The sequence below is a fragment of the Triplophysa rosa genome, linkage group LG12 (assembly GCF_024868665.1).
Source record: "Triplophysa rosa linkage group LG12, Trosa_1v2, whole genome shotgun sequence".
NCBI lineage: Eukaryota > Metazoa > Chordata > Actinopteri > Cypriniformes > Nemacheilidae > Triplophysa > Triplophysa rosa.
In genome coordinates, this window is record NC_079901.1 from 4,164,461 (window position 1) to 4,179,204 (window position 14,744).

The 14,744-nt window shown below is 37.1% G+C and overlaps 1 protein-coding gene across 2 annotated transcripts in view; it reads right to left on the reverse strand.

Moving 5' to 3' along the window:
- Positions 1 to 1,157: 1,157 nt before the first annotated feature.
- Positions 1,158 to 14,744, reverse strand: part of spon1a (spondin 1a) — a 238,237-nt gene continuing 224,650 nt past the window's right edge. For both annotated transcript variants that reach the window (XM_057347335.1, XM_057347336.1), the window contains 7 exons: positions 13,535 to 13,610; positions 12,735 to 12,917; positions 10,622 to 10,792; positions 6,679 to 6,846; positions 4,889 to 5,053; positions 4,441 to 4,707; positions 1,158 to 3,885 (listed from right to left, as the gene is read on the reverse strand). In XM_057347335.1, the coding sequence (XP_057203318.1) occupies positions 3,722 to 3,885; positions 4,441 to 4,707; positions 4,889 to 5,053; positions 6,679 to 6,846; positions 10,622 to 10,792; positions 12,735 to 12,917; positions 13,535 to 13,610 (1,194 nt within the window). In that variant the 3' untranslated portion in view covers positions 1,158 to 3,721. The remainder of the gene's footprint in view (positions 3,886 to 4,440; positions 4,708 to 4,888; positions 5,054 to 6,678; positions 6,847 to 10,621; positions 10,793 to 12,734; positions 12,918 to 13,534; positions 13,611 to 14,744) is intronic.

Consider the following 14,744-nt stretch of genomic DNA (forward strand, 5'->3'; position numbering starts at 1 on the left):
AGTGTGGATTATAGAAACACTGTGAGAGTTAATTTGACCCTTTTTAACACTGGGATTTTGATGTGTACTGGAGGTAGTTATGATCATAAAATATACAGAGCATCCTTAGGCATAGAAACCGACTCCTACCTTTCAAATACTTGCAAACAGCAAATTTACATGTCTCAATACCTCCCTCTGGTGGCTGAAAACAAGGAGCACAGTTGCTAGATTGCATACTGTAGGAATTTGTTTGAGATGAGGTTGTTTTATTTAACACTGTAAAATTATTTGTTGTTTTTTGTTGGTTCAACTACATGAAATGTGACCCTGGATCACAAAACCAGTCTTAAGTAGCACGGGAACATTTTTAGTAAAAGACAAAAATACATTGTGTGGGTCAAGATTATCGATTTTTCTTTTATGCCAAAAATCATTAGGATATTAAGTAAAGATCATGTTCCATGAAGATATTTTGTAAATTTCCTACCTTAAATATATAAAAACTTTATTTTTGTGAGTGGATGGTCTGCCACAGTGCCCTGATTAACAACTTCAAAGGCAATTTTCTCAATATTTTGATTTTTTTGCACTCTCAGATTCCAGAGTTTTAAACGATTGTATCTCACCCAGATATTGTCCTATTCTAACAACTCATACATCAATAGAACGTTTATTTATTCAGCTTTCAGATTATGTAAAAATCTCAATTTCGAAAAATTTACCCATAAGACTGGTTTTGTTGTCCAGGGTCACAAATAAGTTACCTGTTAAGTAATTCATTGTGTTAACTAATATTGTATAAAGTTGTATAATACGGTAACACTATTTCACGGTGCCCTTGTTACACGTTACATGCATTTACTATAGTGTATAAATTATGCATAACTACATGTAACTAACCCTAAACCAAACCCTAACCCTATAATAAGTACATGTAGTTTGTTTATATTACTCAGTACTTAAATGTATAATTTAACACAGGCATTGTAAAAACAAGTATAACCTATAACACCATATTAAGTTGAATTAACTCAAAAAAATAAGTTACCTGTTTGACTTAACAGTTTTAGTTGAACCAACTTTTTTTTTTACAGCGAAGGAACATAGGAACATTTCTTGTCACAAGATTATGTGGTGTTTATACTAAAAGGGACAAGCATAACTCAAAATAAAAATGGTTTAAAATGTTAGAATTTATAGGGGAGCACAAGCACAAGCACATTACAGTGAAACGTTCCCTGGTTCAAGTCTGATAATGGAGACCTTTTAGTGGGGTAGTACTGCATGTGCACACATGATACCATGATTTTATCTAAAAATAGCATGAAACCCACAAAGCACATGTAGTAGCTACATTTAAAAAATCTTTTAGACAAATAACCAGGCCGTTAATTAGGCACTTTGTCTCTTTTTTTATTGTAAAGGTGAAATATTAAAAAAATATGAATCATGTCAGTTGAGAACAGAAGAGAGATCACTACAAAACATATACGCAAGGCTTTGGCAAGAAGAATTTAAAAAAATCTTAGGAAAAACTTAGGAAAGCCTCATACATTAAAAAAGAAAATCCACCAAACTAAACATATTCCCATTTAAATGTGTTACAGTATAAAGTCATTACAGATCCGTGAGTCCTAGACAGCATCTGTTTCATACATGAGACATATAAAAGTCTGGAATGGCTGGTTATATGTGCTTTTAGTCTTAGGAATATTACACATGAAATAAATCATCACAGCAGACGACGGCAACGTTTCATTACTTATGTGAACTGGCTTACAGCATTTTCATTACTCAAGAATACATTTCCCCACAACTAGTTAACAGAAATCTTGCAAAATTAATTCTGTACATTTGGTCTGCATACATGACAATACTACTGGGCAAAAAACATGTTTTAATCAAACCAAATCAAGCCCCAAAAGCAGTAAACGGCAAAATCCTGTAATATGTTTATTTGTTTGTTTCTTCTTTAAAAAAAAAAAAAAAAATAGTTAATGCTACAGTTGCCCCCTAATCAGTATTTTGGCACTTAAAAATGAATGAATATCAATGTATTACGTAACCAAATATCAAACCCAGTGGCATTTACTTTATTAAGCATTAAACATTTAAACAGTGATGAAGTCACAAGACAAAAGTATTCCAACATTATTTGTTTAGGGTTAGTTGAACATGTCTATAGCAGGGGTGTCACAATATAAGGGTATTGACAATGACCATGAACTTAATGGATATTATTACACACACAGTACGTATGTGATATTAATGATATCGTACATTTTTCAGCCCCAGTATCTGTTTGGCACCCGATACTGATCACACGGGTAACGTGTAACTATGAGGTGGCTATTTCGTATGAACTCATATTAAGTATATCATGTGTAAATGTGAAATGTGATAAGATTGATGTTAATTATTTAGGCTACGATTGTCGTATAGTAAAAATCTGATATTATGTGACAGCCATAGTCTAATGTGATGAACTGCACCTATCACTGCAAACTGCAAATGATCATGTTACAAAAACATCTGAAAAGGTTATATTGTGGGCTTATTATTTGCTTACAAATGCCACTTGCTTTGATATTTTATCATTTATTGCAGAGGTGTCCAATCCTGCTCCGGGAGGGCCACTGACCTGCAAAGTATAGCCCCAACCCCAATTAATCACACCTGAACTACTATATCAAGATTTACTAGGCAGACTAGAAACATACAGGCAGGTGTGTTGAGGCAAGTTGTAGCTAAAGTCTTCAGGACAGCGGCTATCCAGGACAGAGTTTGGACACTCCAATGAAGTTGTATATTTCACATGATGTCCTAAATGATTGTTTGGGTGCGGGTGAAGAAGGAAAGTCATGTACACTTAGGTTGCCACGAGCACCAGTTAAAATGATGTCCCAAAATTATTTTGGGTAACTTTTTCATTGGAGTGTCCAAATGTCTGGTATTGTAAAGGAACTGAGTGACACTAAGCATAAAAAAATGAATGTTCCTTATTAAAATTATCAGGAGATTTCAAAATGAACAGAAGAGCAAAGTTTAGATGTAATTTTGAAAGCAATTGTGTAATATATTCTACTTAAAATACCACATTTGTGGTAATTGTAACATTGCAATGCACTTGAATAATTTAATTTCATGCATGTAAAGCAGCTCTTCTGATCATTTTGATTCCAGATCATAATGGTGCTGATCATCGGGTCCTTGTCAGAGGTTCCTCTAGCCCGTGTTTGTAATAATCTTTCTGAGCGCTGACATTTATTGCAGAGTGACTTGACATGACAATTTGACTTCAAAAGTCATTACTGTGTGGGATGTCGTGCGTATCTTACTGTGCGTATGAGTGTTTGCATGTGAATGAAGATGGTGTTTGGAGTATAAAAGGAGAAATTTGTTTTACTTTTCGTGTGAGAACACATTAATCTTTAATACGCCATGCTTGTCCTCGTGAAAAATCGATCTTCAAAAGAACTTCTCTCTTCAAAGCTCCTCAAGGGCTGTTACTCTCAAGTATTAATGCATATTAATCTGAATTTGTACAGTGCGTTGCTCTCAGCACCCTTCTTGGTTTCTCATTTTGTTTACAGGCGAGGCAGGGCCTGGGTCACTCTAAATGCTAGAAAATAAAAACGAACCGACTAGCTGCTGCAGCTGGACAACCCCACACAGAGTGTGCCACAGTCTGTCCACAATCTGGATGGCGTCCCGTCCCATACGGCTGTGTGGCACAACCCTAGCAGGGATGAACATTGCAGGCCCGTATCTCTTTTCGGTCCTTGCAGCTGGTTAGTTGTACATTCTTGAATCTCTTCTTGGCTGTCATGAGACGCTCCTGGATCCCGCCACCACACAGCTTGGTGCAGTCAGTCCAGCTAGACCATGACTTCATTTTACATCCTTCAGAAGCATATATACAAAGAATACAACTGTCGTCAGTGCGAGACAGATCAGTAATTATTTAATAATGTTGCAGTACATCTTTACAGGTTCAATGCAATTTGTTGCCTCCATTTGTAATGTTATGATGCATATGAAGGGTTTGGATCCAAAATGCTCCGTTTTTAAAAACATTCAAAAATCTTTTTTTTATTATGTTATCATGTTTGCATTGTGTTAGTTAGCTGTATTTTTGGAGTTATTATGGCTTAAATCAAAACAAACAACTGCAGTTTGACTGATATTAATTGCAATGCACAATAAAAAAAACATGATCTCATTTTGGAACCAAACTTTTCATATATACCTGCATATGTAGCTGTAGCTGTGATGTGAAGATGCACATATCACATAAATCTAAATCACTAATGCCTGTTACAGTGAGTTTTCATTGTTGATTTCCTAATAAACAGCATCAATGTTATTGTCTCATTGGCTTTGATTTACTACAAAAACATCGGTATCTGCAGTGGTGATGTTATTATTATCAGAAATGTGACATCACCACATGTTCACCTGCAAGCTCATCCGTGCTCTCCTCTCTCCCCTGTTTGTTCCTCTTCTTCTTGCGCTCTTCTTTGCGTCTCCTTCTCTCTTCGCTGTTGGCGCCACCTTGGCTACACTTCTTGATCTTGCACCTCTTTCTCTGTACAGTCTCAGGGCATGACTCGCCTCCAAACTGTGGCTCCAGCAAGATCTGACGGCTGCGAATCATGTGACCCTTTCCACAGGCCTTATTACACTCGGACCACTCAGACCACTCTGACATTACACACTCCATTGCTAGAGAATAGAGAATATTCAAGCTGAGGAATGTGACAGGAAGTGTTTAAATGCTATAAAACATAAACGATACTATGCGGTGAAAAATATAATGTGGGTTCATGTGTTTAACTGAACATACAGTATGCTTAAATGAACAGAGACCATGCTGGACAAAAGTTATGGAGGCTGGTTAACTCACGACACTCTGGCAGCATGCATTTTTCAATCTGTTCCAGCTCCTCGTTGCATTCTCCTAGCTCTGCAGGTGATTTCAGAATGCGCTGGCGTGCCCGTGTGCCTTTACCACACGTCACACTGCAGTCGCTCCAGTCCGACCACGGTGAGAGTAAACATGGGATTGTATCTACACAAACAATTCGACATCAATACTCTAGTAAACACTACAGTTTTCAAAACTTAATGATCCATAAAACATGTTTTATTTTAGATAGCTTTGATTTCATTATTTATTTAGGCATTTAGCAGATACTTTCAACCAAACAAAATAAGTAGAGCAACGCAGTGATATTGTCATGACTCTGCCTTATCTTGTCATGGTTTTCTTGGTCTTGTGGCAGTCATGACAAAGCCTTTGGTTTTGTGTGGAGAGGAACAGATTATCGTCATTATTGACATAATATGCATCCTCGCCGGTCTTGTCATTGGCCCCGCCCCTCTCGTTTCCTGTACTGCTTCCCTGCCGTGCCTTATTTTCCTCACCTGCCCCTCGTTATCTTCCTTTGTTTGTCTCCCTTTAAAATGCCCTCATGTTTCATTGCCCTGTGCTCGTTTGTTGTACCTGTACCTTGTACCTGTGTTTACCGTGAGTTCCTGTTGTTACGATTCCGTCAGTTTTAGTAAGTGTCTAGTTCAGTTTTGTTCTTGCCTAATGTTATGTAAGTCTAGTGTTATTTAGTCTATATCCTGTCCCTTTGTATTATATCTGGTTTATTCTGTTATACCCCATCGTGGGTCTTTGTTTTGTGTTTCTCTGTTTAAATAAATATCCCTGTTAACCCCATCACTGCCGCTGCCTGCATTTGGGTTCTTCCTCCACGGAAACCGTGACAGATATATTGTAATAAGGCAAAAACTCTTTTCTTAGAGAAATGAGAATTGTTAGATAAGTATGTGCTAGAAGAGGAAACAGGAATGTATTTCTTCTTCTTTTTTTAGTTTAAATGCAAACCATAAATTGTCTTTGTGTTCTGTGTAAATATGTTAATGCATGTATGATAAAGTGGTTATGTTTGCCTAAATAATGTTATGTCATTGTTGAACATTTCCATTACTTCTGGAGCAATTTACTGTTATTTCAGTAGGTTGTGGCTGATTTGAAAATATTTGATTAACACATTTAGATTTTGTATTTATTATTATTATTATTATTCGTTTTAAATAGGACAGAGGAGGCAGACAGGAGAATGGGGGGCAAGACAGGTGGTGTCTGATACAGGTCAGACTCGAACCCGGGTCCCCGTGAGCCAACGACTCATACAGTATATACAGTATAAGTCTGGAGCATGTGCACTGACCACTGTGCTACATCTCACATAGTATTCATTATTTTCTATTATTTACTTAGATATATGCGTTAATACATTATCTATTTTATTATTTTTTAATTATGATTTTATTGTAGTTGAATCCACAGTTTTTTGCTGATTTCATTTTTTTAACTAAATAGGTATGTTTTCAAAGAGAGGAATCGTGCTAAATATTCATAATCTCAATATTAGCCGAAACAATAGTATTAGTGTATGTTTTTGTCATCATGTGGCAGCGTCAGCATGTTTTCTATGTGGGAATGAATTAATTTGGCCCACTTGCCTGTGAATATATTTACTGGCTGCATGTTTAGGTTAGGTTTATTGTGTACTATGTTAATGTGGAAATGTGTGTGTAAACAAGTTAATGTATGTGTGTATTCTGTGTGGGAATGTACATAAATATGTTAAAGTGGGTTTACATGTTTGCGTTTGCACTTACGGCATTCTGGCATCATACACTTCTCAACCTCCACCACTTCAGCCCCACAGATGGAGCCGTCAGATGGGGGCATTTTTACCATGCGCTCCCGTCGTTTCATGCCAAGCCCACAGGTGGCACTACAGGCATCCCATTCGCCCCATTCAGTAACCAAGCAACTGCTTGGAGCTATAAACATAAACAAGTCAATACAGTGTGATTGACGGACATTCAAAAGTAGCCGTGCATTCTGATAAAACAATGCTTAATCTACGTAAAAATGAGAAATATGTAACAGATTCTAACAGGGTGGCACCACCCCACCCAAGTAGCAAAGTTCTTCTGGCTCACTTGTGCGCCACAACATGTTAGTTTCTGGCTCAGTAGTGGCTGGGTCCCCGGCCCAGATCTGGCCCACACACTGATACGCTGAAAAAGAATCATTCACTCAATTTGACTCAGAGTCATCTGAACAGATTCATCTTGTTGATGTCAAGATCTCACCAGAGGAGAATGAAACACAAACACCATTAACATCTTCACTTATTACAGGCACCACTTTCAGTTTATCTCATATGTGTATAAAATATCTTAGTGAGAATGAACAGGGTTTTGATCTAGTCTATATTTGATTGAAAACATGTTGGTTTGACGTCACCATTATGGTGATCAGTGTTTATCTCAATAGGGCTCTTGACTTTAACTAGCGTTAGTATTTTAACAGGTGCAGTTGTGTTTTACTCAGAACACTTGTGCATCTGTGAAACAACGGTCCTAAAAAAGGTTTTACACTTTCAACTGATAGGATGATGTTATGTTGTAAAGCTGTGGTGTTGAGATGAAAATGGCTTGTGAAAGCTTTGTGTGTGTGAAACAAACATAGTTCATGTGATATATCATGCACTGTATTAACACTCAGAGCAAGTGAACAATTTTATTTCTCAAGGAAGAGAGACATCAGCACTCATCATACAAACCTCAACTATGGTGACGATAGTAAAGTTCTGTTGCAAAATTTATACATGCTGCAGTGCATGCTGGGAGTCATGGATGAGTTGCGTGCTATGAGGTTATCCAGCATGCACTGCAGCATGATGCTATTTTTGTTACCATGCTTGAGATTAATAGTCTGGTTATTGGTGTCTCTGTGTATAGCAGGCAATTGGTTTAAACTTTTTAGTCAGTGTAATTATTTTCTTTGTAAAACTAGAGCTCAGAGCTGCATTCATGATCTTTAAAGAAGCCCAAAAATAAGAACACATATGATATGTGAATTGTGTCTTAGATGCAAGGTAGGAAAGCAGTTTGTTCTGTGATGATCTTAGCATTTGGTCATCTTCTATTTTCTTGACTAAAATAACATGTGTTCTAACACTATTGTAATAGTCAGGAAATAAAAACAAATATAAAAAATTAAGAGTAAAGTGCTTAATTAAATGCTGGCTGCCTGGTTTAGTCAAAACAACCTAGAGCTGAATGCATTCAAGACAGTGGAGATGATAGTGGATTTCAGAAGGATCCCTCCATCACTTCCTCCCCTCACCATCCTGGACAGCACTGTGGATACTGTGGAGTCATTCAGGTTCCTGGGCTCCACCATCTCTCAGGACCTGAAGTGGGAGTCCCACATAGACTCCATTGTAAAGAAGGCCCAGCAGAGGTTATACTTCCTCCGTCAATTGAGGAAGTTCAACCTACCACAGGAGCTACTGACCCAGTTCTACTCAGTGGTCATCGAATCTGTTCTGTGCACTTCAATTACTGTTTGGTATGGCTCGGCCACCAAATCAGACCTACGAAGACTACAACGGACAGTTTGTAGTGCTGAGAAAATTATTGGTGCTCCTCTGCCCACACTTCAGGACCTGTACGATTCCAGAGTGAAAAACAGGGCAAGAAAAATCATCATTGACTCCACACACCCAGCACACAAACTCTTTGATCTGTTGCCCTCTGGCCGGCGCTTTAGAGCACCGAACACCAGGACTTCCAGACACAGAAGCAGCTTCTTCCCCCAGGCAATCTCCCTCCTAAACAGATAACTGCTCCTTAAGAGCAATATTCCACTTCCACTACTCCTATAGTGTGCACTATAGTGCCTTATTATATCTACATCTTATGTATACATGTATATAACACTACCTCTACTTACTAAATTATCCATTTGCACAAGTGTACATACAATCTGTTAATATGTTTATTCTACTATATACTACCCTGTACAATGTCTCTTATATGTTATTATCCCCCATTTTCTGTAAAATAGTCTTTATTTTATATATGCACAATTTAGAATCTTTTAGACTGTAAATCGTATTATATTGTATTGTCATTGTGTTGAATGTCTGTACTAGAAGCTTCCAACACCAAAGAAAATTCCTTGTGTGTGCAAGCACACTTGGCAATAAAGCTCTTCTGATTCTGAAATGACACAACGATCATCATAATGGTGACTTAAAGCTAATTATTTTTAATGAAATATAACATGTTATTTCTCAACAAGATATTTTGTATTGTGTGAAACAAAGTACAAGTGTTGTGTGTAATAAGTGAAGATGTTAATGGTGTTTGTCAAGATCTCATCAGAGGAAAATTAAACAGATTTAATGTTCATCTAAAGCTGCCCTTAAGTCTGTTGTAGATGTAGAACACTGAGCAGTGTTCATTTACTCATAACATAACTCAGTTACAGCATCAAGATGACTCTTTTTAGATGATTTAAATGAGTCAAGTTGAGTGAAGGAATCTTCTTCATGGTTCGGTTTCTTCTTCATTTTGAGAGGGACAGTTTAATATTACACAAAAATTAATTATAAATATGTCTTTTAATAACATATATTACATTATATTTACAAATGATTAAACCAATTTGCCTGTTCGTGACGTTTCAACGTCTTTTCTTAATTTAAAACTGAAACTAAACGGCTTTTCCTCTCGGAAGGTCTGCATTCGGTAAAAATTAGCAAATAAAATTTTTTAAATTCACATTTTATGTCCAGTTTTTTTCTCATGTGGCAAGTAGCCGTGTAATAAGTGGGATAATGTACAAGCAGCCAGCTGTTATCGTGAAATAAGCCCCTTCGCATTTAGAGCTGTCTTTCACTCTATGATAGGTAAGCTTTGCAGTTAATCCGAGGGTCACACAACACAAGTATCTGAACAGTGGGGGCGCGTTCCATACAGATCACAGATCAACCACAGTCCACTGGACCACGGGCTTTAATTGTAACAGTAAACAGGTTTTACCACTACTATTGCTTTGGTATAATTGATGCGTGGAGATTTACATTCTCACCTACATGTCTCTGGAGAAGTGCGTTTTTCTTTCGAATCGACTGCAGTTATACTAGCACTCCTGCCTGAGGATACACTCTGTGATCAGGCTGCTCAAATGCCGACAGACACGCGCCTACAGAATATTAGCAATTTCCGATTTTGAGCAAAAATAACACTCTCCACAAACCTAATCCAAATTTTTTTGTGCATTACATTAGTACCCAAGTCTGCATGGTCAGCATTGGGGTCGCAACAGAGGTGGCAAAGCTCATTTTTAGGGTGGCAGCTGCCACCCGGTGCCACCCCTGTGGACACGCCACCGTGTCTGGGCCACATTCATTTCTCTACCTACAATCAAACAGCGGTGTGTGGACCACATCTGGGCCGAGGACCCAGCCTTGTATCGGGCCACAAGTGCACCTTTCTACCTGGGCACCATGTAACATGGTGTAACACACATTAGCTTTACATTCTCTATAACTCGCTAGTTGATCATTGCTAGAGCATTTTGTGAAAAGACATTAAAAGATATGATGTGGACTTGTAGAACATTTTCCATTTTAAAAGCAATTCCTTAAATCTGAAACCAATGCTGATAAATCACTGAATTTGTCAGTAAAAATGTGTCAAATGTGTTAAACAAAACAAATAATAATAATAAATCTGCTGTGTCCAACAAAATACCCACAGCAGTCGTCATTGACAGTGCAGGGCTCCGACTCTTCAGTGGAATGTGTACAAGCAAAGCCGTCATCAGGAAATTGTTTGACATAGCGCTCCCTAGATCGAACCCCTGCGCCACACGATACGCTGCATGGCGACCACGTTATCCATTCAGACATCATGCATGTGGACGCATCTGTGGAAATCAAAGTTCATCAAAATGTCATAATTATTCATGTTCTTGTTCACAAATTTCAGCCAATCACTGACCATCCAGGAAAATGCTAAGGAAGTTTTCTGTTTTTTAACTATAAGACCGGTTATGCAAAGAGGATTGGAGAAAAGATATCATGCAAGCTCAAAGTGTTCAAGATGGTCCAAGATGATCTAAATGACCTAAACGAGGTCCTATCAGCTTCTGTAATTAACCATCAGTTTGGAACGGGAAGGACCAGCTAAACACAATCTTACGACAATTCGTGTGGTGTCCAATTCGAACAATTTCATTAGCACATTTTGGTACATTCTGCTTCTACCCCAGTTATGTTACATTACAGATGGGGCTTTATTCTTGCTTTTTCTTAAAATCATGTTTTCTACGGTTCAGACTGCTTCTCGTGAGTTTAGACTGACTAAGCAAAGTTATAGTGTTCCAAAACACAGATGCCACCCAAAGTAGGTTTATTTATTACAGTACGTTGTATTTTATTTTATTTCATTATGCACAGGTTAATGTGACACTATTATTTACTTATTAAAATGAATTAATATATAAAAAAATTCCAACAACAATCTTTGCTCTACCATTATGAAAGATATATTCAGGATGTGTCAGCCCAAGCTGTCAGGAAGCTTTTTCACTAATCGCAGGTGACAATATACTGTGTTATCATAAATGACTAATATCACCTCATCAGTTATACGGCCAAGATTAATCTTTTATGGGGCACTTAAATCCTAGACTTTCTCCCCTCTCAAATTACAGACATATGTTCTGCTTGATAAACCGTAGTTTATCAAATCATTAATAAAAACCATGAGCAAACACGCCATCCCTGAGGCCAACTCTATATCATCCCAGTCACATGATAATCAATCGATAATGGCTGTCAACAGTTCATTAAACACTAAGGGAAGCCCACCCACCTTTCCACCCACTACTATGTGTTTTGGCTTAGACAGTAGCTCTGTTTTATTCACAATGGTTTCACAATATTCAAGGATGATATTATTACCAAGCCAGGGGCTGGATTCACAAAACATTCTTAAGAAGAAAATTCTGCTTCCATATTCTTTTGTTAAATTCGAATAAAAAAATAAACTTTCTTAAGACAAAGCATATGTCATTTTATTCTTATGAAAAAATTAAGATTATTTGAAAACTTCTTAAGAAGGAACATTCTTACAAACTTCCTATAGTTTATCTTGAGAACAATCTTATATTTTGTCTTAAGAACAGTTCGTAAATCCAGCCCCAGGTCGCCACCAGTTTCAATAGTGGTCAGTCTGGGTATCCACCCATTCCAAATTGAACCAGGTATAGGTATCAAGAAATTAGGTAAAGAGGGTAGTTTTTTATTCTTATTATTTTATTTATTTTATTTTATTTTTAATTCTAGACTGTTGTGCTTTATTAAAAATGGCTTTTTTAGATCGGATATTTATCCGATTTGTTAAAACTGTTCCATTTACATTTGACCATGCGTCTCAGCTAAACGGATATAAATCAGATCTTTTATTCGTACGTCTGTTTTGGAGGAGTAAAGCGCTGAGGTATGTTTCTTCAACAGCCAGATGCATTTACACTTGTCCAGTCTCGTCTGGGATGCTTCTCAGACCACATCCTAAAGTGGTTTTCGTCTCGAAAACATTTCGGAGAGCATTTACACCTGGGTCCTCATTTATAATATGTTGCGTAGAAACTGTCCTGAGTTTAATTTTTAACGGTCATTTCTTAAAGTGTGTACGTATGATTCATAGAATTTTTACCTATCCGATCAGAGAAAACGCATGAAGTGAACAGGTGTAAATGGGCCCATAGATTTCACGTTATGAAATAATCAAGTCCCTGTGAGCTTTAAAGCCCCATATGATTTGTATGTTTATTAAAGGGCTGATGTGGTGAGTGTGATTCTGACCTTCATCACTGCAGCCGGGCCCCATGCAGGGCTCAAAGTCTTGTGTGTGTGGACACGGTACGCTGAGATCCAGCTGGGCCTTCAGCATCCTCTGCCTCATCCTCTTTCCCTTCTCGCATGTTGAGGAGCTGCATGCCGACCACGGAGACCAGTTTGAGTAGATACAAGTCTCTGGAGTATCATCTGAGAGCAAAGACATGCATTAATGCTGTATTCAGCTAATAAGTACATTTTAGTCTGTGAACATTATGGTAGCTCATAACAGTGTATAGAAAGTGCCCCTAAGTATAAGTTTAACCCTTAGAGACACATTAACTGTAGCAAAATTGCAACATTAAAATAGAGCAACACTAAATTTTGGTTAAAATACAGCACGTGTTTGGCAGAAACATGTGTCCCAGCATGACTTCATTTTTACCAAATTTGCAGTTGTGAAAACATTATTCACCCTCATGTCATTCCAAATCTGTATGACCTTCTTCTAGAGAACATGAAAGATAACCAAACAACATTGTTCCCATTGGATGCACAAAACTACTTTCTCTGAATTTTTTAAAATTTTGTTTTCGCTAAAAAAACAAAGAGTCACATACAGGTTTTGATGTGGATGAATATATTATGACAGAATTTCTCTTTTTCAAAAGTCTAAAACCAAACGTGCATAAAATTGTTTAATCATTTGGCTGGAGAACATCTGACACTGAATCAAACTGCAAGGAACAACAGTTTCGTCTGGGTGGATTGGGGGATTTGGGATATTGTAAAATCTTCCTCTGATGACAAGATAAATAGATGCAAACCTTCTTCTTTCTCCTCCTGGGCAATGTCAGCCACAATGTCATCCACATTATCTGGCACAATGTTGCACTGCTCACCCTACAGACAAAGCAAAACAACTTACAGTACAGTAACAACTCAAACTTTCAATATGAGTAAATGAAATCCCTCTTTCATTCCTATTATACTGCACATGAATGGGATTCCATACTGAAAAAAGAAAATGGTAACAATGAAGATACTTTTCCTCATAAGCCATCTAATTTCCATACAGTCTCATTCAAACTAACTTCCCTGGGTTAAAATTGATTTAAAATTTCAACGGTCGACCAGCACCACTGCTGACAGAAGAGAGGTAAGTTAATATTAATAATACTTAATGTGAGTGTGTGTATATACAAAGTATATATATATATATATATATATATATATATATATACACACTATATACATGTTTGTATGCTGTTTTTTCATAGCAACACAGCATACACAGCAGTTTTTTCATAGCAACACAAACGTACATCTCTGTCGACTGTTGTTTTTATAATCTGCATGACTGTCGATGCCAACACTTGCTTTTATAACCAACCTATTTCAAACGTTGATAAAAAATAATTGTTTGGGACACCCCCTTGCTTTGTTTTTCTATGTCTGAAACTTTTAGGTTAGTGCTAAACTTTTGTGGAAATCATATTTTAGATATTTGGCGGCGCACTCGAGTTTTAGGACACAGCGGAAGCGTCAGGGCCCCAAACCGCTGCAGCGCCACTCAGTCAAAAGTACCGGAATATACAAATGACGAGAGTGTTATTTTTATTTCGTTACATTTATTACTTTTATTATATTTTTTAAGCAAAAAGCAGCACAAATATATTTTTGGTGTTCACTGACCAAAACAAGAGGGGGCTTGCCTCAGACGCAGTTTTTCAACTCTCAACTCAAGTTTTGTTTAAACAAATATGTAATGAAACGTGTACGTAATAATAAATAATTATAATCTATCATATGACACATGAAATTAACATTGTGTACTAATTTTCACATTTAAAATGAAAAGTGTGACCCCTACAGGTCATCAGGCTAAGATGTAAAGCCCTATGAATTCTACATCGTATTGAAGTGTGCTTGTACTTTTTTCCGCATGACTGTACATAATTTTTGACAATATAGTTTTAATTATAAATAATTCTTGTAATAATAATATTAATAATAATGTGTATGTGTGCATATTTA